The sequence below is a fragment of the Punica granatum genome, chromosome 4, assembly GCF_007655135.1.
Source record: "Punica granatum isolate Tunisia-2019 chromosome 4, ASM765513v2, whole genome shotgun sequence".
Taxonomy (NCBI): Eukaryota; Viridiplantae; Streptophyta; class Magnoliopsida; order Myrtales; family Lythraceae; genus Punica; species Punica granatum.
Genome location: NC_045130.1, coordinates 3,865,269 through 3,888,271, shown reverse-complemented (window position 1 = coordinate 3,888,271; position 23,003 = coordinate 3,865,269). Strand labels below are relative to the sequence as shown.

Below are 23,003 nucleotides of genomic sequence, written 5' to 3'. Positions count from 1 at the left end.
ATGGTTTTTAAAACTATGTTGGTTCGTCTAATTGGGTAAAATGCGTTTATAATGCTTTTGCGTGATTTTATTTAGATTTCAAATATCATATATCACTTGACTTTTTTTTTTTAAATGAAGATTATCAATAGCAAAAGTTTTGACAAATAGACCAAGAAGATATTTTATTGATGCTGACTTTTCTGAAAAGATATTCCGATTTTGGGGCAAAATCGAAAATAATAACAATATTAGGAGCAGAATTTCAATGGTAGGACATGGGGGAATTTATTTTATGGTCCCTTTTGTTTCCTTTTGGTGATTCGTCCATCCCTCCTTATTATTATTCCTCTCTTACCCACTGACGCCATTGAAGGAAGACCCCGGAGCTTTTTGGGAGCTCAGATCTCTGCAGAAGAAGCCCTAGAATTCTCCAGTGAGCATTCAGTGCTGCGATCCCTGCCGGTAAGCTTCATCGGATGGATTCCCTGCTATTGCTCCTCCGTTCAATCCCCGGAAACTTCATTTGCTAACCACTTTCATTCGCCTCCTCAATCTCCTGCTTCAATCCCACCTTCTGTAATCAGGAGCTTCCTTGCTTTCACCTGCCGCATAATCTTCTTACTTTACCAGTTGGACGTGAATATATTATTTTTGTTCTTTTCATTTTTGAAGTAGCTGATTGGTTGAACTGAGCTCCATTGCTGGTTTATTGTTCAGAGCTAAGCTGGCTGCCGTTCGTATCTTTTCGCACTATTTCGGGTTACAGAAGCTCGTAAGTTGAATGAGCCGCACGAAACAAGATTAATCAGTTCATAGGAGAAGAATTGAAGTTCACGTCCATAGTCAGTCTCTGCTCAAACAAAATATTCTCATACAAAATTTTGCGTGCAATGGCTGTATATTGACGCAATCTCATTTGTCTTTTCAAATTGTACAGACTGAATATTTGTATTAGGTAGCGACTGGACTGACCATTCATCAGTTCATAGTGGAATATGAAGTCTTGACTGCATTATGAATATTTGTGGGAAACATGAACATCGTTAAGGGAGTTGCTGATCTGATCCGAAGGACTTCTGGCACCCAAACTGGAGAGTCCGGTTTGGGGTCGCATTCTGACAGGTTTTCGCCTCCGGCACCCAGAATCTGCTTCAGGTACTCACCATTTGGTTGCAATTGACTAATTTATTGTCTTGCTTGCTGGAGGAAGTATACATGAGTTTGACGCAGGAGAATTAAGAAATAATTTGATAGGTGGAAGGATTTTTATTTGGCACTGGCAGATTCTACCCTAATAGACTGAAAATGAACTGTTTAAGACTTTTCCCACCGGTGTTTACTCGTTCGCTGAGTTTGAATTTTTGATCTAATAAGTGTATTCTACCTGAGCCAACTGCACCTGGTAGTAGAGCGTGTGAAGTCTTTTGGAGGGCTGGGAATTCTGTAGTGGCTCTATCTATGGATGGATGTGATATAAGTGAACTATGTCCTTGTACATGACTTTATACAAATTTGAAGGGACGATTCCATTTTTGGCTGATGTTTTTAAACAAAGGTAATTACACCAATGCATCTAACAAGGAACATTCTTGTCTCTATTCAGTGAAGTTGGTGATGAGGCCGTTTTGTATACACTATGGGAGAGATATGAGAAAGAAATTGATAAGGTAAATCGTCTTTATGGGATTCATCGAAGATTCTTGAAATTTCAGTAGCTTTGGAATGTATTGGATTGTCTTATTCTTTTTTATGTGACGAGCATCTCTGTGGATGAACTTTGTTATCGGCAATCCGACAGGTGAAAGAAAAGAGGTCTAGTTTGTCTCGAGGATCTCTTATGGATTTGTTTTCCACTACTTTTCTTCTACTGAGCCAAAGTTGAGAAAAATGTGTTTCGTATTTGTTGTCGATGATATTGGCTGGCTCTATTTTGCATAATCCAAGCTAAAATCTTATTATAAACTTTGACTGTACTGAGTTGAAAATATGCCGTATTGTCAAAAAGTGAAGAACTTTCGGTGTCCATTTATTAATGTTCTTCCAAAAACTAAACTTTCAGGTGGAAAAGAAAAAGTCCTTTCATGTTTTCTTGAAGCAATTCTTGAGTATATACCAGAACTGGGAGCCTGTTGATTTAGGGGAGTTGTTCGAGGCAACTCCCTTGAATGAGCAACTAGAGGAGCATCCAACATGTGCTGGTGACACGGTCATTGGTTGCTCTGCTGGACATCCTCCGGAAGTAATTTTGATCTTTACCCAAGAGCTTGGCCAAATAAATGCAATGATCACAGAATGTAAGTCAGAAACCTTATTTCCTTGATAATTTTATTCCGCTAAACTGCTTGACTGATATTCCAATTTCCCGAGGTCTCTAGAGATCACTATAATGTTGCTTATATGCCTGTAAACATCTGGTTGAATCATTTTCTAGCTTAAGATCGTAATAATTTTGCTTGTATGCCTGAAAACATCTGGTTGAACCATTTGCTAGCTTAGGATAAGACAAAGGTCCTTGAGAAAATAAATGAACTATACACCCTTTGTTTTCTCTGTCAAGCTGAAATTAAAAAGAATTGGTCAGTTTTCATTTTCTATCTAAAGTGATTTCAAGGGGATATTTATGTAATTTTACCTATTTTTCTTTCATAATCTGCATCAGCAACTTGTCCTGTTTAACTGTTTGTCTAACTTGGCTCCGGATTTTGGTTAAGGGAGTAATTTGTGTACTATGTTTTATCTTATTTTGATATGAATGAAATAAGGTCGAATAGCCTCAATTGAGATGTTCAAAGGAGTACTGTCACTAGAATAGATGGAGAGTCAACCAAGTCAGTGGCATAGCCAGATTTCAACCTAGTGATATCTATCCACATTTTTGTTTGGATATTCTATTAATCAGTGTAAAGACAGTCAATTGAATATGCTATTAATCAGTGAGAAGACAATCGGTTGATGTTCACTGGAAGCAATCCTTTTTACACTTCAACTGAATCAAACTCTAAAGTAAGTCAACGTGTTATCTTATATTTGTCAGAATTGACCTCTTCCTTTGCTACTGTGCAGTGAGTACCAGCATATTGCAATCAACTAATAATTTTCCAGAGCCTCCCATAAGCTCAAATATAACTTCGGAGGGGCTCTGTCTTCTGGAAGCTTTGTCAGTAATTACTCGGTCAATGCATAACTGCAGAACTTTTGGCTACTATGGTGGAGTTCAAAAGCTGACTGCAGTGCTGAAAGGTATTGTAATATAAACTCTGTAATTCTGGTACCTGCTTCTTGGCAATTGAGTTACCAAGAGGATGGCTACTTCATAATTTCTTGGAATTGTTTCAAATTTGTGCACTGACTAGCTAATAACTGAGGCCAGATTTTAATCTCAATATATGTGGAAGCAATCTATGGCTCTGCCCTTGATCCTTTAAGAAATTCTAGTGCTATCTTTTGGTTATGCCATTAGCTGCCATTTCTAAGTTTCCTGCTCTTGAGATAAATCTGTAGAGCAGGGAATCCTACTCTCAGATTGTGTGTAATGTGACATATATAATGATGAAACCAAGCATTAACAGATAAATTGCAGTTCAATTATATGTTGAAGAACCATTATATAAACTATAAAGCTTTGGAATATATGATTTTAACTTAATATTGCTACTTCTAAGAACTTTGAAATGATAGTCATGTATCTTACCACGTCATGTTATTGAAGATATTGGTTGGTACTTATTGCAGGGGCTGTTATCCAACTGAAGACAGTAACTGGGGCTCTTTCTACCGATGAAAGTTTATCCAACTTTACTCTTGATAAGATCAAAATATTGCAGCGAGTACTGGTTCATGCTGTGTCCATAATTTTAAACTTTATTGATTTGGACGCACATATACACCGAAAGGATATTCTAGGCGATATTACTCAATTTTATTTTCCCAAGGGCTCTGCAATGCTTGTCGGCTCTGCTGTTGATGTTGAGGCTTCTCCGTCTGAAGCGAGGTTACAGTGGCAGCAGAAGGCTGTTGTATCTGTGATGGAGGCGGGTGGCCTTAATTGGTTAGTAGGTAAGGTAGGAAATTTGAGTTTCCTCCTGCAATATCTCTTCATATGTTAAAGTATTTGCGAATTTTCCTTGTAGGTCATTCTAGATGTGTGATCATTGCAGTACAATCATTTTATGGCTTGCTGGAAAGCAAATTATTTACTATGACTTTTTTGAACAGCTTGTTGCCATTTATGTTTGGTTTAGATGACTATGGACATTATTGCAAAATTTGCTAAAATCTCATTGCGATATAAATTTTGCAATTTCTACTGTATTTTTTCAACTTATTGTGGTCTACATTGTTTGTGACTATGGATTTCGTTCTTTCAATTTCTTGGTTGTTGGGAAGACATGTAAACTTTGATCAGTGTAACATGACTGACATTATGTAGTACTATACTCTCCATCTAGTCAAGGTACATTTCGATAATAAGCACTCTTTAAAAATTGGAAATATCGGTTTAGTGGAAAAAAGAAAACTTGTCATGGATTTATTTCATTAACAAACAGCACATCTAACATCATACATTTCTTAAAATTCAATGGCCTTTGTATCCTTCTTCCCGGACTCTGTAATAACTCTTTATGAGTGAGTCATTGTTTGATGGAGAACCATTTCTCTGTGTTCCAGAGCTTTTGCGTGTAATCAGAAGATTGAGTATGAAAGAACAGTGGTCAGATATGAATCTTCAGCATCTGACCCTGAGAACTCTACGAGCAGCATTATCTGGGAATCCACGTGGTCAGAATCATTTCAAAAGCATAGGTGGACTTGAGGTTCTGCTGGATGGACTAGGTCTTCCATCAAATAACACACTAAAACTGGACAGTACCTCAGATTTTAATGAGAACAGGTATCTCTCTTTCACCCATGTACATGATATTCTTAAATTAAAGAATCCTGTCCGATACGTGCAATTATTTTCTAGCATAGCATTTAGAGTTTGGATTATGTGGAAATGGCTCCTTTCTTTCCTTCTCCTGTTTGGGTGTGTATTGACGTTAGTATTTAGAGTTCGGGTTAGGTTGGTCTAATGTGCTTTTTAGATGTGATGTTTGGGACATCTTATTAAATGTCTTTATGATGATTCTGGCCTTAAAGTTAGTAATATGAATTCACAGTTAAGTAGTTCTGTAAATCTTGCCAATTTGAATAGTGCTGATCAAATGTCAGACCTTTTTTGGAGCAATTGATTCATCAAAAATGCTGCTGATCTTCATTTTTCTCGAAATACATTTGGTTAAGTTCTGTTTATTAGCTTTCTGGTGGGGACTTACATCCTTTCTATGTACCTTCTAAATTTTAATTTTGTGAATAAACCTATGACAACTGTTGCAGAGATGGGAATCCTTTGCTGTTTCTCTTTCAGCTTCACACACTCTCCTTCGAAGTTCTGCGGGAAGCTACGTATCCTTCATGCTATGTATGGCACGACAAGCTTAGACAAATAACTTTTTTCACCATTACTGTTGGTCTGAAATGCATAACCATCTACTTATCTTTGCTTGGAGCTTTTTTTTTGTTATAATAATGTCCTTGTTTTGTTTTAGCATGAGTGACCTACATTTTGATACTTTTCTTTTCTGGAAAAAGAAATGAAAAGAGAGAGCACTTTTGATCCTGCAGTAATTTTCGCATCTCTTTTTATGCAATGAAAAGAGCTTTTTGTACTTTTAGTAGGTTGTCTCTCTATTTCTGGAACCCAACTTGTTTGTCTTGTAGTTAGTGCTGTGATTTGGCAATGCCTTAACAGTTATGCAGCTTTGGGAATTTGAGCAACTTGCAGTTTCTATGTGAAAATGGGAGGGTTCATAAATTCGCCAATAGCTTTTGTTCTCCTGTGTTCATTCTTCAAGATCACAAAGGGCATGCTAAGCTTTTGTCTGGCCAGAATAAGTCTCAGATTCCTTCATCCGACCTTGAAGATATCAATCGTTCTCAAAGAGATGCTACAGAATCGTCTGTTCTCCTGGGATCCAACTTGCTCTACTCTCAAGTTTGGAATGCTTATGTAGCCAAGCTGAGTGAAGTTCTATGTTCTTTTCTTTTTGTGCTGGAAGCCCCTAAGTCTCATGTTCAAGTAGCAGCCTCTCGAGCTGCAGTTCCAGTCTCGTCAGCATATTGTGAACTTTCAATTAAATGGATATTGAGGGTTCTACTCACAGTATTCCCTTGCATCAAAGCTTGCTCCGATCAAAATGAGCTGCCGACACATTTAAGGTTGAATCATGAAAAGGCATAGCTACCTTTCATTTGTTAGTGGTTTTAGCATCTTTTCCATATCGAATATATTGGAACTTATGTGCATCTTCAATTTTCCCAATGGACTTGATTTTGACACTCTGGGATTAATTTCTCTTCCTGCAATTTATAGGGTCTTCATAAACACTTTGCAGCGTTCTGTGCTGAATACATTCCAGAAGGTTCTCACTTCTTCACCTGCATATTTGGAAGTATTCCGGGATGAGGGGATATGGGACCTCCTCTTCTCTGAGAATTTCTTCTATTTTGGGCCTGCATTTGATGATTCATCTGGAGAGTGGTCCACTGGTGATGAAGAGTTTTCTCGAAGGCTTGGCATACTTTATTCCTCCAATTCTCTCGATCCCACTAAGGCAACTGGTGCAGAATTATTGCAGATGGATTTGATATCTTTTGTAGAATTGGCTGCCACATCTAAAGGAAGTGCCCACAACTTGGTATGTTTCCATTGGCTCCTCCTTGCCACTTTCCTGTTTTATTGAAGTTACTTCTTTCCCACTGTTGATTTATCATTTCACAACCAAATAATTGGGACCAAGAGGCAAATGTTATTGTTAAGCAATAAATAGTAAATCATGCTACCATCTACCAAAGTTTAAGAGTGCGTTTGGATTTAGAGTTGAGTTGAGTTGAGTTTTGGTTTTAATTGGTTTGTAATGATTGGATTGTTGAATTATGAGAAAAAGTGTGAAAAAGTAATGAATAGTTGAGAGAAAGTAATGATTGTGTTGTTGAATTGTGAAAAAGTAATGAATAGTTGAGAGAATTTAATATTAAAAATTGAATTGAATGATTAAAAAAAATTTAAAAATTTTAAAAAGTAATGATTGTGTTGTTGAATTGAAGATAAGTGGAGTTGAGTTAAGTTGAGTTGAAAATTTTTTAAAAATCAAACACACCCTAAATGATTGGGGTCATTATTTCACATGGTATTGGAGAGCAACTTCAAATTGCTATGCGCTTGTGTGCCCCTAATTTAATTAATGCAATCCTACGGGCATTCAAAAATTTTTCAGTCATATTTGAGGGGGATAATAAATAACAAATCACGCCACCATTTAATAAAGTTAACCTTTTAGAGCAGATCGGTTATGGTTATTCCAGGATTTAGAGTAACCATTACGCGCGTTCTTTGTATAAGTTTAGACCTTCTAAGTGATGACTTAGTTTCTCATTTTATGCATATTTTGAAGGTCACTTGGGATGCGTCCTTATTCTAGTCTGAAAACTTCACGCTTTATTGCTTGTTTGCTCTCAATCTGTGGCACATCTAGCAGTTTTTGCACAATCTGGCAAATTTGCCTTTCCTCATTCTTTTATATAATTCCACCTGCAACACTTGATGCAGTTTTTAGTTGATCTCTGTAGTTGAAGTATATTTGCAGTGGCAATTTTGTCTTTAGCAGTTAAATTTCTGTAGTTTGTGCTAACTCTTCTTTTCATGTTGTGACAGCCTGAGCTATCAGTTTTACTAGATGCACTTGAACAGTCTGCTTGTAATCCTGTGCTTGCTATCATTCTTGCAAGAAGTCTACTTCGGATATTACAGCTTTCAACAGAAAAAACTGTCGCATCCTTTAAGGCACTTGATGCAATTCCACGGGTTCTTAAAGTGGTTTGTGTTCAAGCTCAAGAATCCAGGAGGTCAAAATCAGCCGTAAATTGGCATAGATGCATGGAAATTTCCATTAGTCTATTCACGGAGTTCTTATCGAGAGCAGATGTTGGGAATAAGTTCATTTTAGAAAGCTTTACGAGCATTGATTGTTTATTTGAGTTGTTTTGGGAGGAAAAATTGAGAAATCATGTGCTGAAACACGTTCTTGATCTCATGAAGGTATACTTTTGCAGTATTCTACATATTACTTCCTAGTCATTTATATGTTTTGGGCAACTGAATTCATCTGTTCTTCTCCCAGATTATTCCAACTTCTGAGGATGATCGAAAGGCAAAGTTGTATTTGTGCTCTAAGTATTTAGAAACTTTCACTCAAATAAGGGAACGGGAGAAAAGCTTTGCTGAGCTGTCTATTGTTCTATTGGTTGGAATGAGAGATATGATCAGGAGTAATCCTTTGGTATGTGTTTTGATCCTGTAATTTATACATTTTTGTTTCTAATTACTCTTCAATGGCAAGTTGAGTCCCCTGACTGGTTGAGTTTTACATTCCTTCAGTACTTTCAAGATTTGTTTCGAGATGGGGAATGCTTTCTGCATGTTGTCTCATTGCTAAATGGTAATCTTGACACAATGATGGGAGAGGAGTTAGTTTTGAATGTCCTCCAAACGCTTACATGTCTTCTTGCTAATAATGATGCCTCAAAGGTAATCCTACGTCCTCAGCTGGTTAATTGCTCTATTTATGACCTATGAGGTAATTGCAGTTGCAATAACTTTGTTTTCACTCTGAGCGGGACATATGACTCATACTTTTGCCGTTTCCTCTACTCCCTAAGTCCAGTGAGGATATGCCTTGCACATAATTATCTGGCTGAAATTGGGTTACTGTTCTTCCTGTCTCTTTAAGTCTGTCTTTTAAGGGCATGTGAGTGTGCCATCCTTGTGCATTATGCCAAGTTACTGGGTAGTGGTATCTGGATTTCATTAGTTATTTTATGCAGGCTGCGTTTAGAACTCTTGTTGGCACTGGTTATCGAACATTGCAGAGCTTGCTACTGGACTTTTGCCAGTGGCGTCCAAGTGAAGCTCTTCTAAATGCTCTCCTTGATATGCTAGTTGATGGAAAATTCGATGTAAAAGCAAATCATATTATAAAGGTCAGTAGCTTATTCCAATCTGTTCTCCGGACTTCTATTTTTGATGATTATAAAGCTAAATAAGTTATTCAGCACTTATGTTTATAGATTACTATCTGGTGTTAGGTCATCACTGTGAAATCATGTACCATCTTCCTTCCTCTCAATCATCTTTCTTGTTTCTTTGACTCAGAATGAAGATGTAATCATACTTTACCTAAGCGTTCTGCACAAGGTCAGTGGTATACATCTCTTTGTACTTCATAATTATGTGGCAATTATATGTACTCTATGGTGCTACTCAGTACACATCTATCAAGAGCTTTTCCATTGTTATCCTTTGTAGCAATGATAACTTTTTCTATCATCTTCTTTGTGGTTGGGCAGAGCAGTGAGTCTCTGTGTCATCATGGGCTCAACTTGTTTCAGATACTGCTGCGGGATTCCCTTTCAAACCAAGCGTCATGTGTTAGAGCCGGGATGCTTAGTTTTCTTCTTGATTGGTTTTCTCAGGAAGAAAATGATAGTATTATCATGAAAATTGCGCAATTAATTCAGGTCATTGGTGGGCATAGTATATCTGGGAAAGATATCCGCAGAATTTTTGCTCTCCTTCGAAGTGAGAAAATTGGAGCACGGCAGCAATATTGTTCCTTGCTGTTGACAAGTGTCCTATCGATGTTGAATGAGAAGGGACCCACTGCCTTCTTTGACCTCAGTGGCATTGATTCTGTAAGTTTAATTTGTTTTCGGGTGAAATAGGATTCAGATGTAGGGCCTACATCTTTACTGAACTGTACCCTTTCATTTTTTGAATTTTGACTTATGGTAATTGGTTTTATGCTAATTGTTGATTCCCACCTCCCTGTGATTGAAACCTTATCATTAGGGGAATGGTGGGTTCCTTCTTGTTGTCAATAGTAACTTTTTCTCATTTTTCCTCCCATATAGAGATTTGGTTACTGACCAGGAATTTCTTCTATCCTAGTATTGACAGTAAGGTTCAAGAAACGTTCGCTTTTCCTTTGGTTTTTTTTTGGTAGTGTTAAAGTTGTAGTCAAATTCTTCATCCTCCACCATCCTTGAATCATCATTTGCAATCCCTTTTAACCCATTGCATACAATGAGTACTTTCCTGGAAATTTGATGTGGACTATGAGCTTGGAATGATATTGTTTTCTTCTGCAGTCTGTTTTCTTAATTGGCCTTAGTATGATTTCCTTTTAGTCTATAAGAAAATTGAAGCTTTCTCTGGTTGGAATGTAAAATCATTTTTGGTGCAGCACGTGTTGTTGCAAGGTCTCACTAAATTTTAGGGTCTCTCTTGTCGATGTTGCTCTTGTATGGGTGTACTGGGGTTCTGGGAACTGCATATTTGCTGAACACGTTTCTGGATATGGACGAATTTGCCTAGACTTAAGAGTTCATTCAGTGAGTGGCACGACTGCGTAACATATGATGCATACTTAAGCTTGAAGATATTCATTGTTTTTCTGCCTGCAGTTTGTGTGATCTATTCAATTCAAATCACTGTTTACTTCTTCTAAGAGCACTTTTCTTTATTCACTGTAGGGTATCAAAATCAAGACACCTATTCAGTGGCCACTAAATAAAGGTTTCTCTTTTTCTTGTTGGCTGAGGGTAGAAAACTTCCCCAGAATTGGGGCAATGAGTCTTTTCAGTTTTCTCACAGATAATAATAAAGGTTGCATGGCACTCCTTTCGAAGGATTGGCTTATATACGAGGTATCTTGCAAAGCTCATATCTTTGTATCCTTCCAATATTTCCACCTAATCTCTAGGGAAAGCTGATGCCTCATGGTCTTTATCTTTTGCAGTCCAGTAATCTGAAGCGACAGTGCGCTCAGCTGCATGTTAACCTAGTGAGAAAAAAATGGCATTTTTTATGTATCACTCATAGTATTGGAAGAGCATTTTCTGGTGGGAGCCTATTGAGGTGTTATGTGGATGGCAATCTTGTATCATCTGAAAGATGCAGGTTGTACCCCTCCTCTTTCTGCTTTAACTATGCCTATGCATAATACAAGAATGATGTATCTTATCTTGACATTTTTGGTCCATCTTTTTGAACGAAAATTTTAAATGACCCCTCTTTCAATGTTGCAACTCAACAGCTAAGAGGATGAAGGCAGATGCTACTTTATTAACTGTTCCTATTCTGTTTAGTAGTCTCATGCTTGAAATGTATTTGTAATCAAGTGGAACTTTTGAAATAGAGGGGGAAAAAAAAACTTTATCTGTATACATGTATAATTAAACCATTGTGTTTGTTTTGTTCTTTTTCCCTGAGGGTAGAATGTTCTTCTCTTACTTTGTCAATTCTCGTGATCCAGTTATGCCAAAGTTAATGAACTCTTGACACAATGTTCGGTCGGCGCAAAAGTATCTCTGCCTGTATATGATGAAGACGGTTCTGCCGAATTCCAAGAATCATATGCTTTTCATGGTCAGATTGGTCCTGTTTATATGTTTAATGATGCCATATCTTCTGAGATCATCCAGGGAATCTATTCTCTGGGACCGAGCTACATGTACTCATTTGTTGATCAAGCTGCATCTTTTAGTAATAACCAGTTACCTAGTGGAATTTTTGATCCCAAAGATGGTCTTGCATCCAAGATAATGTTTGGACTCAATGCTCAGGTTATCCATCCTTACAGAAAATTTGCTGTTGGTCACGGTTTATTATTCAAGGACAGCTAACAGTGTCTTCCCTTCTCAGGCAAGTGATGGCAGGACATTGTTGAATGCATCAGCAATGTTGGATCAAGCACTAGATAAGAATTCGTTTGAGGCTACGGTGATGATTGGAACGCAATTGTGCTCACGGCGCTTGCTTCAAGAGATAATCTATTGTGTCGGTGGTGTATCCGTCTTTTTCCCCCTGATTGCACAGTCTGACAGATATGAAAGTGAAGAAAGTGGGCAATTTGAAGATTTGTTGACTCCTATTACCAAAGAGCGTTTGACTGCTGAAGTTATTGAGCTTATAGCTTCGGTCCTGGATGAGAATTTAGCTAATCAGCAGCAGATGCATCTTCTTTGCGGTTTCTCAATACTTGGGTTCTTGTTGCAATCAGTTCCTCCACAGCAGCTTAATTTGGAAACTCTCTCAGCTTTGAAACATCTATTCAACGTAATAACAAATTGTGGTACGTACCACAGACCTTTCCCCAGATTTTCCATTCATGTCGCCTCTCAATTAATTGGAAAAGAGGTTGATAGTGCTAACTAGGCATGCATGATATAGTAGTTTGAAGTGATTGACATCATTAAACATAAGTGAAAGAACTCTAATCAATAATCCCGTTAGTCATAAGGTTTTGTCCCACTTCACACGTTGTAACCTGTTCCTGATTTGCTGTTATTACATCCATGATTTTTTCAGTTTTGCTTATTTTTGCAGTTGGCTTGCCTGCCTCCAGAAGCGTTTCCTTCTTTTTCTCATTGTGTTTACCAATTTTTCTGAATGTTTTTCAGGCTTGGCGGAAGTGCTTATTGAAGATGCCATATCTCATGTATTTCTAAATCCTCTAATCTGGGTTTACACAGCATACAGAGTACAGCGCGAGCTGTACATGTTTCTTATCCAACAATTTGACAATGACCCAAGATTACTCACCAGTCTTTGCCGTCTACCACGTGTCCTTGATATTATACGCCAATACTATTGGGATGTGAAATCAAGAGTTTCAGTAGGGGGCAGGCCTCTGCTGAATCCTGTTACGAAAGAAGTTATTGGAGAGCGACCTAGTCAAGATGAAATACGTAAAATTCGTCTTCTTTTATTGGGCCTTGGTGAAATGAGTCTTAGGTATGAACCTTCTACAAAAAGATCATGTATTCATTAGCCTAAAGGCTTGGAAATCTTTCTATTCTAGGTCTTATTATATTGGTGTTGCGAAATTATGCATCTGTACCATATTGTGGTAAACAAGATTTTTTGGTGCTATATCTTGTTCCTTCCCCCCCACCCACAAAAACCCCCATATGTTTATCTACTCTTTTCATGACCTATAAGTATTTGCAGGCAGAGTATTGCAGCTGGAGATATAAAAGCATTGGTAGCTTTCTTTGAGACCAGTCAAGATATGGCATGTGTTGAAGATGTACTGCATATGGTCATTCGTGCCATCTCCCAAAAGCCACTGCTTGCCAGCTTCCTGGATCAAGTAAACTTAATCGGTGGCTGTCATATTTTTGTAAACCTTCTTCAGAGGTGCGCTTTCTAAGAAATATGCTTATCAAAGCTTGATAAAAATTTTCCATATGAAGTCCTTTAGTGGAATTAGAGATTTACGTTATGCTTTAATGAAGGGGATGCACATTTATCTGCTGCTAGAATTATTACAGCAGAAACATATTCCAGCAGAAACATTTATGGGGATTGATCTTCATTACTTTTCACTTGGGTGTGTAGGGAGTATGAGCCAATCAGATTACTAAGCTTGCAGTTCCTTGGAAGACTTCTAGTTGGTATTCCTTCCGAGAAGAAGGGACCAAGATTTTTCAATCTTGCTGTTGGAAGATCGAAGTCTCTGTCAGAAAGCTATAGGAATATGAGAACACAACCCATATTTTCTGCTATTTCTGATAGGTTATTTAAATTTCCACAGACAGACAATTTATGTGCCACCTTGTTTGATGTTCTTTTGGGTGGTGCTAGCCCGAAACAGGTATAATCCATGAATTTCCTGATACATTTGTCACCTCAAGTCATCTTAATCTTCTATTTGCTTTGTTCTGTACACTTAAGACAATATTGCCGTGGAAATATTATAATTGCCAACTTAATCATGTGGTCCAGGTGTTACAGAAGCATAACCAGGTTGAGAAGCATAGAAGCAAGGGAAATAATTCTCAGTTTTTCCTTCCTCAGATATTGAGTCTTATATTCAGATTCTTAGCTGGGTGCCAAGATGCTTCCACAAGAATCAAAATTCTTGGAGATCTTAGTGATCTACTTGATACGACTGCATCAAATATTGAAGCTCTTATGGTACTTCTGAACCCCTTCCGAAGTGTTATTCTTCTATAATAATTATATATAACTTTTATTGCATTTTTTTTTCTACAGGAACATGGATGGAATGCCTGGTTAGCAGCTGTTGTACAGCTCGATGTTTTCAAGAACTATGAAACGAAGTCACTCGATGAAATTGAGGCAAATGAGCAGTTTTTTATGAGGAGTTTATTTTGTGTAGTTCTCGGATACCACATACTTTCTGTGAAAGGTGGTTGGCAACAGTTAGAAGAGACAGTAAATTTCCTGCTAATGCATTTTGAGCAAGTACGCCTCTTTCTTGTTTGGTACACTAAAAACAGTATCACCTGGAACTTTTCCTAATTCAACCTCTTCTTTCAGGATGGCATACCACATCAATACTTGCTTCATGATATATTTGATGACTTGGTTCAGAGGCTGCTGGCTTTTTCATCAGAGGAGAATATATTTGTTTTGCAACCGTGTCGGGACAATACACTCTACCTACTAAAATTGGTTGATGAGATGATTATCTCAGAACTTGACAATAAACTTCCGGTATACACTTTACTCAAAATACTTTGAGTGTAATTCTATAGCCAAAGAAGCAAGAATGAGCATTGGGTGTTTAGTGTTGGATAATCTCTAGATTCATACAACACCACAGCTGTGAAGTAGGGTTCATTATCCGCAACATTTATTGCCACTTGCAATATTTGACTCTAAAAATTGTAAATAACTTTTATATTGTTTATTTGGGTGCCTAAATTAAGATTTGAGAATTGTTAAATATGTTTGGAACCTCTTGTGTTGGATCAGAATAATTCGCCCTTGAAATTGAGAAGTTCGAATCATGATACTGTTTTTGCTGACATTTATCCCCGTTCGTCCAGTAGTATGGCTCTAAAGTGCTTTTATTAATTGAGAAATAGGTACATGCACGGTGTCAGTATCCGTGATAGGTGATGACTAGACGTGGAGGGAAAGAAACAATCATGCTTTTCAAGACATGTAGACACCCGTTATCTTGTTACGAAGATGGTTTAGTGTTAGGGCTCCTGGACCAGTGGTAGTTGGTTTTGGATGTTATTCTTTTAAATTCTATCGACTCTTTGCCATCTGATGACTTGGTCTTCCTGTTGCATAAATCTTTTGCATCTGGGTTTGCACCCAAACCCTCTTGGTTCTACTATGCGTACGACCAAATCCTTTTTATCAATAGAAATAAAAATCAAAATGATGACTACTTATATGTCACTTCTGTGCAGTTCCCAGCTAGTAGCTCCGATTTCACCCTGGTTTCCTTAGATCTAGAGAGTTACAAAGACTTTAGCTCTGCATTACAAGAGGTTTTGCGGGAAGAAGCTAATGAGCAACCATCAAGGTACAATAGTATAATTTATTCTCTCAAAAATTGTTGTGTTTGTTACAATTTATTCCCATTTTTTTCTTTTTCCTCCTGGAGTAAGATTTTGGTGTTGATCTGTTTAAGCTGTTTATAGTGCTATCGATCGAAGATTGGTTATTGTGGTATTAGTCTTTTTATTTTGCCCTTTTTCCCCACTCGTATATATCTAGATGGTGGACTGACCCATTTACTTGACAGTCAACTTTGTCAATTGATCTTCTAAGCCCTTAAATTCTGTGGTGATAATTTTCCTCACAATGACTTTTTTCGAGTGATTGATGTAACTGCTCAATAATAGACACTGTTGGATGCAAAAGGAAGTTCCTTTTCCTCTAGTGACGTAGTGTCTCTCCTGTGTGGTATTGTTATGTGAAGCTCTTCAGGCTTCTGTAATGTAATGCAACTCTATTTTAAGGATTTCTTATTTTTACTTTCACTTCACTTTTAGTAATTCTGTTTGATGGAGTTCCTTTCAACTAGTTTGATTTATTTCCTTCTTTATCTCTAGAAATCCACAGGATCTCAAACAGCAACCCACTAATGATGAAGATTTCAGTGACAAATGGTGGAATTTATACGATAATCTGTGGATAGTAGTAAGCGCATTAAATGGCAAAGGACCAAGCAAGTTGCCAAAGTCATCATTATCACCAGGTCCATCTTTTGGCCAAAGAGCTCGTGGCTTAGTAGAATCTCTGAACATTCCTGCTGCAGAAATGGCTGCAGTTGTTGTATCGGGAGGGATCAGCAATGCTTTAGGTGCAAAGCCTTCCAAATCTGTGGACAAAGCGATGCTTTTGAGAGGGGAAAGGTGCCCAAAAATTGTATTCAGATTCGTCATTCTATATCTATGCAAAGCCTCTCTTGAAAGAGCATCGCGCTGTGTCCAACAATTCATATCACTTTTGCCGTATCTTCTAGTGGTTGATGATGAGCAAAGCAAAACTAGATTGCAGCTTTTCATATGGTAGGATCCATCTCTTGTCGTACTCCATTTTTTAAGCATGTTTGTCATCTATTGTACTGCTTCTCTCTCTCTCTCTTTTCCCTCCCGAATAACGTTTCCACTTTATATATCTGAATATAAAATATCTTACACAATGTTGCCAGGGCTTTGCTCGCAGTCAGGTCACGGTATGGAATGTTGGATGACGGTGCTCGCTTCCATATCATATCACACTTGATTCGAGAGACTGTCAATTGTGGAAAATCAATACTTGCTACCAGCATTGCTGGAAGAGATGATTCATCAGATTCAGGAAGCAACTCAAAAGAATCAGGCACTATCCATAGTTTAATTCAGAAGGACCGAGTGCTTACAGCAGTAAGTCCAAGTTTGAAGGTTTCAGTTCTTCATGCACAAGCAATATATATATATATATATATATATTTCACTTCTATTATTGGTTTCGTTGTATCATGTGTTTGACCTGTTATCGCATGCTTCCTTTCATTTGATTTTCATTGGTCCTCCAGGGACTAAGATAAGGTAGGCACAAAAAATGATGGGACGGACAAGGTGATGCTGATGTGGATAAACTTCTTGATTGACTTAGATTGGGACGTGTCATTGTTAATGGATAATGTGGATCGCTTTAAATGAAAGATAACTTGTTGATTGGCCTGTCTAGCATTTTCATTGTCCCCAAGCAGCAGTGTGCAATATCTCCTTTCTTCTCTCGCTGGTAACTTCGATATTATTTGGGCTTATGTAGGTTGCTGACGAGGCAAAATATATGAAATTTTTGAGAACTGATCGTAACCGACAGCTTCATGAGCTCCGTGCTAAGATTGATGATGCTTCCTCCACAGAAACTAATAGCATCAAAGCCTTTGAAGATGAGATGCAAAGCATTTTGAATACTATTGTGTCTTCAGATGACAGCAGAAAATTTGCTTACCAGCTCATTCTTGAGGAGCAGCAGCAGAATGTGGCTGTATGTGCACACATTTTGATTGAACGATGAAATATCTTCTCACCTTTTTCTCCTTAGTTTCTTGAACAATAAAGTGTCACAATTTTTAATGCTTCAACAGGAAAAATGGATGCACCTTTTCCGCATCTTGATTGATGAGCGAGGCCCATGGTCCGCCAATCCTTTTCCAAACAGTGCCATCAGACATTGGAAGCTTGACAAAACAGAAGATCGGTGGCGCCGCAGACAAAAGCTGAGGCAAAATTATCATTTTGATGAGAAACTCTGTTACCCTCCACGCTCTGTTCCTCAGGAGGAAGGGACCCTCGCTGTTACTGAGAGCAAATATGGCTTTGTGGGACATATTCCAGAGCAAATGAAGCGCTTCCTACTGAAAGGTGTCCATCGGATTACTGATGAGGGGAGCTCAGAACTGAATGATAGTGAGAGCGAATTAACTGCACTAAAGGCCTCCAGTTCTGAGGAGCCTACGGATAGCCAACATTCACAGAGAGAGAGAGAAATGAGTGACCATAAGGATATTATGCAGGAGAGAATGGATTCTCCCTCCTCTCCTGAGACTGAAGAAAGCGAGGTAAAATGTAGCTATATAGTGTGCACATAATCTTTTCGAGAACATCTAATTTGATCTCTTAGTGGTGGAATATTATTTTAGGTTCTTATCTCGGCTCCATGTGTGCTTGTGACCCCAAAGAGAAAACTAGCAGGACGGTTGGCTGTAATGAAGGCTGCCTTGCATTTTTTTGGTGAATTTTTGGTCGAGGGCACTGGTGGATCATCTGTGTTCAAGAATTTACAAGCATCAAGCAATCCTGATCCTAGCAAGTCTGGTCCAAAGCAGAGGTCTTCAAAATGGAACCTTCAGATGGAGATGGAATCTGAGAAGGGTCCTGTGCCTGATAACTCTGAGGCAGTCAATGAGAATGCGCACATCCATCGGAAACAATTGAAAATTCTCAAACGGCACAGGAGATGGAATATCGGCAAGGTTAGGAAACTTCTGAGTAATTGAACTTATCTCGTGTCTAAATATCCTTTACTTATTTGATGCGGTTCTCTGTCTCTTTCTTTAGATAAAAGCTGTGCATTGGACTCGTTATCTGCTCAGGTACACTGCGACAGAGGTCTTCTTCAGTGACTCAGTCGCCCCTGTCTTTTTTAACTTTGCAACCCAGAAGGATGCTAAAGAGATTGGAACTTTAATAGTTGCTACCAGGAATGAATTTTTGTTCCCCAAGGGAAGTAATAAGGACAAGAGTGGCATCATTTCTTTTGTTGATAGACGGGTAGCTTTGGAAATGGCAGAAACTGCCAGAGAAAGATGGCGGAGAAGGGACATAACTAACTTTGAGTATCTAATGATACTAAATACACTCTCAGGGAGATCTTACAATGATATAACACAATATCCTGTGTTTCCATGGGTTTTAGCTGATTATTCATCAGAGACTCTTGATTTCAACAAATCATCAACCTTCCGGGACCTATCAAAACCTGTTGGAGCTTTGGACTCAAAACGATTTGAGGTTAGTTTATACTTTACTGGTAGTCAATTGGGGCAACCCTGGCGTGTGCATCATAATAATATTGAGATATGCTGCACCAACTACAGGTTTTTGAAGATAGGTTCTGTAATTTCTGTGATCCAGATATCCCAAGGTACAGTAGAGGCGTGATGTGATTTCATAGGCTCTTTTCCTTCAAATTCGAAATAATTCACTTTCTTGTCCCAATGACCAATATTTTTGTGCAGCTTCTACTATGGGTCTCATTACTCAAGCATGGGGATCGTACTATACTATCTCCTTAGACTAGAGCCATTCACAGGTCTTCACCGTCACTTGCAGGTATTAGCATGATGCAATCTTTTTTTGTATCTTTTAGTGAATGAAACTGCCATATCATCTGCCTAATGCCTGTGTCTTGGCTCCATAGAAAATGCAATTCTTATTGCGTCGGAAACAAAATCTTACATGTGTCACATTTTCTTATACAAAATATACAATTCATAATAACCGATGCATACTTATCATACCGATTCACGTAAGACTATTCCCTGGTATTAATTTTTCCTCAATGCAAGAGGTAGGGTACAAAAAGAAAAAGCAAACTTGTAACTGAGGATAAATGAAAAATAGTTTCCGAAGATCTAATGAGATAATCTCATCTTTTTGTTACCTTTTGAACTCGCTCAATTATTCACTGTTGGTTTGGAGCAGGGGGGTAAGTTTGACCATGCAGATCGTCTCTTTCAAAGTGTTGAGGGTACTTATCGGAATTGCTTGTCTAATACAAGTGACGTAAAGGAGTTAATACCAGAGTTCTTTTACATGCCGGAGTTTCTTGTCAATTCAAACTCTTATCACCTAGGTGTTAAGCAGGATGGCGAGCCCATTGGGGATGTATGTCTCCCTCCTTGGGCTAAGGTCAGTTCTTCTGGTTCCTTGGAATGAAAACTTTTGTAAATATGCTGAGCAAATTTCTCTCTTTTCTCAATATACTTTGTTTTATGGAAGAAATAGTCTTGTAAAGACAGCATATTGCCTTATATGGGAGATTGCACTTTTCATGGATTACCCTGTCAAATGTTCCGATAATAAAGGTTATTGCACTGCAAACTAGAGAAAGGAAATTTCTCTTCTATTTTTCGAAGAATGATGGGTGATCCTCAACCCTCCAAACAAGGTGCAAAAAATGCATTAGCAGAACTTATAACGTAAATTTGAATGGGAAAGAATGTAGCGACTAAGATCAGCTGATCAGGCTTCTCTGATATCGTTGATTAATAATTATTTTTCCAGCTGATCAGCTTCTCTGATATCGTTAATTCATAATTCTTTTTCCAGGGCTCGCCAGAGGAATTTGTGAGTAAGAACCGTGAGGCTCTTGAAAGCGAGTATGTTAGCTCAAATCTCCATCACTGGATTGATTTGGTGTTTGGTTACAAGCAGCGTGGGAAGCCTGCAGTCGAGGTAATGCTCTTACAATGGAACTGAAGCTTTAGAAATTCTTATTATCATAATTAATATACAAGAATCGATAAAATGATCATCCATGTTCCCGAAAAATGGATGACAGGCAGCAAATGTGTTCTACTATTTGACTTATGAAGGAGCTGTGGATCTCGACTCTATGGAAGATGATTTGCAGAGATCAGCAATTGAGGACCAGATTGCCAATTTTGGCCAAACACCAATTCAGATTTTCCGCAAGAAACACCCGCGGAGAGGGCCGCCGATTCCAATTGCCCATCCTCTATACTTTGCACCGAGCTCTATAAATTTGAGTTCTGTTGTGTCCATTGCTAATTATCCGCCCTCAGCAGTATTATATGTTGGTATTGTGGACTCCAACGTTGTTCTCGTGAGCCAAGGGCTGACCTTGTCTGTCAAAATGTGGTTGACGACCCAGTTACAATCTGGTGGCAATTTCACCTTCTCCAGTTCCCAGGTTAGCATATAAAATTGTCATGGTTAAAATGTCTTGTGCGCAAGTAGAATTTCCTTGGTGTAAGTATAAATTATTTTTCTTTTTCAGGATCCTTCCTTTGGAATCGGTTCTGATGTTCTTTCTCCTCGCAAAATTGGGAGTCCTTTGGCTGGAAATTCTGAATCTGGAGCACAGTACTTTGCAACAATGCAAACACCTACTGAGAATTTCCTAATCTCGTGCGGGAATTGGGAGAATAGTTTCCAAGTGATATCACTAAATGATGGAAGAATGGTGCAGAGCATCAGACAGCATAAGGATGTGGTCAGCTGTGTTGCAGGTATATGAGCATTTTTTTCCCTTTTTCTTTTGAAATGCGGAAATGCAACAGAAAAGTTATGCTTCAACTTTTTCACCAAAAAGAGCCTCTTATTTACAAAGACGATGGCTTTAATTGACTAGTTCGTATTATATCCTTGCAGTTTTTGTACCTTTGTATTATCTTAAAGACAGCAAAATAAGTGAAATCAGTAAATTATGAACTTTAGCAGCTGATCATTTGTTTCTCATGACTATGCTCTTCATTTTCTACCAGTGACTTCTGATGGAAGTATCCTCGCTACTGGAAGTTATGACACCACAGTCATGGTATGGGAAGTTATTCGTGCCCGAGCACCTGAGAAGAGAGTCCGCAACTCGCAGAGTGACTCCCACCGTAAAGATTATGTAGTCTCTGAAACTCCATTCCACATACTATGCGGGCACGATGATATAATAACCTGCCTATTTATCAGTGTGGAGCTCGATATAGTTATAAGCGGGTCCAAGGATGGAACCTGTATCTTCCACACCCTAAGGGAGGGAAGGTACGTTCGGTCGTTGAGACATCCCTCAGGAAGCCCAATAGGCAAGCTTGCCGCCTCTCCTCATGGGAGAATAGTCCTTTATGCTGATGAAGATCTCAGTCTGAACCTTTACTCAATTAACGGAAAGCGCCTTGCTTCTTGTGAGTCCAATGGGAGGCTTAACTGCGTTGAGCTGAGCAGTTGTGGGGAGTTTTTGGTCTGCGGAGGGGACCAGGGTCAGGTAGTTGTGAGATCTATGAACTCGCTCGAAATCATTCAGAGATACAGTGGAGTTGGGAAGGTTATAACTTCGTTAGTGGTGACACCGGAAGAGTGCTTCTTAGCTGGGACGAAGGATGGGAACCTTCTTGTTTACTCAATCGAGAATGCTCAGCTTCGCAGAAGTAGTCTTCCACGAAGCTCAAAGTCAAAATCCTTGGCGACAGGATAAATCTGCTACTGGGAACAAAAGTTGATGATTACATTTTGATGCCAGTGCCTGTTGCTTTGAAGGTTAGTCTACTGCTGGAAACGTCTTTTGCCTTCATTTATTTATTCTTCGATTCTTGTCCAGTTTATGCTTCAATCATTTGTCATAAATATAAAAGCTATCTTGACACGGCTGAGCTGTTTCAACCTCGACACTTTTCTTATCCCCGGTTCTCGCTTTCTCTTTATCTCTCTAACCGAAGCATCCTCTGATTAATTGCAGGACATGGGGAACATACCTTTGCAAAGGCCCTTGTTCTGCCTCAGTCCATCCAAGGGGGAAAGCGATTGCATCGGACAGGTCAGCCTACTTTCCTTGTGACTGTTGCGAGATGTACAGATTCCGACTCTTCGAGTCAGATTGTCGCATTATACGATGAAAATTGTCGCGTTATACGATGAAAATACGAGGAATCTTCTTCAAAGAGTACCGCATTTGTGTACATTATATCCTCAATAGATTGGTTAGGCTTGCTCTGTATTAAATCAAGAAACGGCCTTTCTTCTTCTGTAATATTAACTGTTATTGAGCAGCGCACAGGGCTTTCAACTGCCTGCCCATGTAGAGAACTTTGTATAGATAATCTCCCCATAAATCTTTTCATCATAAAAGATCGTCTTGTCTTGCCGGTGCTTCGTGGTTTTCAGATTTCGTGATACTGCTATCCTACCAGAGGATTGTTATACTGGAATATTGGGAACACTGGAAGAAAATTTTGCAGCAGTTTGCTTTCCGGTCATTCGAAATCGGAAACATCGTGGCACATCTTTGGAGCCAAACGATGTGTTGTTAAAAGCTTGCAATCAGAGGTTATATGGGGTGCCTTGCTTTGTGTTACCGAGTTTACTTG

The 23,003-nt window shown here is 38.6% G+C and overlaps 1 protein-coding gene across 3 annotated transcripts; it reads left to right on the top strand.

Annotated features, from left to right (window-relative positions):
* The first annotated feature begins 325 nt into the window (after positions 1 to 325).
* Positions 326 to 22,817, top strand: LOC116204900 (BEACH domain-containing protein B). Of its 3 annotated transcripts, none has more exons than XM_031537263.1 (42): positions 326 to 444; positions 700 to 824; positions 920 to 1,137; positions 1,586 to 1,649; positions 2,042 to 2,276; positions 3,046 to 3,222; positions 3,715 to 4,038; positions 4,651 to 4,873; positions 5,359 to 5,427; positions 5,782 to 6,240; positions 6,395 to 6,719; positions 7,736 to 8,119; positions 8,202 to 8,360; positions 8,459 to 8,608; positions 8,905 to 9,060; positions 9,233 to 9,274; positions 9,427 to 9,771; positions 10,612 to 10,785; positions 10,878 to 11,038; positions 11,394 to 11,703; positions 11,783 to 12,212; positions 12,541 to 12,874; positions 13,091 to 13,279; positions 13,481 to 13,736; positions 13,868 to 14,059; positions 14,138 to 14,350; positions 14,426 to 14,602; positions 15,313 to 15,428; positions 15,961 to 16,419; positions 16,563 to 16,776; positions 17,168 to 17,389; positions 17,490 to 17,963; positions 18,084 to 18,377; positions 18,463 to 18,915; positions 19,002 to 19,048; positions 19,143 to 19,236; positions 19,609 to 19,815; positions 20,236 to 20,361; positions 20,468 to 20,839; positions 20,927 to 21,158; positions 21,414 to 22,176; positions 22,376 to 22,817. In XM_031537263.1, exons 3-41 carry the CDS (start codon positions 1,016 to 1,018, stop codon positions 22,112 to 22,114), a joined length of 9,681 nt encoding a protein of 3,226 aa, XP_031393123.1. In that variant the 5' UTR covers positions 326 to 444; positions 700 to 824; positions 920 to 1,015; the 3' UTR covers positions 22,115 to 22,176; positions 22,376 to 22,817. The 3 variants fall into 3 exon arrangements, with proteins under 3 accessions (XP_031393123.1, XP_031393121.1, XP_031393122.1); XM_031537261.1 differs by having other exon boundaries at positions 18,045 to 18,377; XM_031537262.1 differs by lacking the exon at positions 700 to 824 and having other exon boundaries at positions 328 to 444; positions 18,045 to 18,377.
* The last annotated feature ends 186 nt before the right edge of the window (positions 22,818 to 23,003 follow it).

Bases quoted from the DNA above. Each gene is read 5' to 3' on its own strand.
- LOC116204900 (XM_031537261.1), top strand. From the start codon at position 1,016: ATGAACATCGTTAAGGGAGTTGCTGATCTGATCCGAAGGACTTCTGGC. The intron at 6,720-7,735 runs GTATGTTTCCAT...ATGTTGTGACAG, and splicing joins AAGGAAGTGCCCACAACTTG to CCTGAGCTATCAGTTTTACT. The intron at 13,280-13,480 runs GTGCGCTTTCTA...TTGGGTGTGTAG, and splicing joins TTTGTAAACCTTCTTCAGAG to GGAGTATGAGCCAATCAGAT.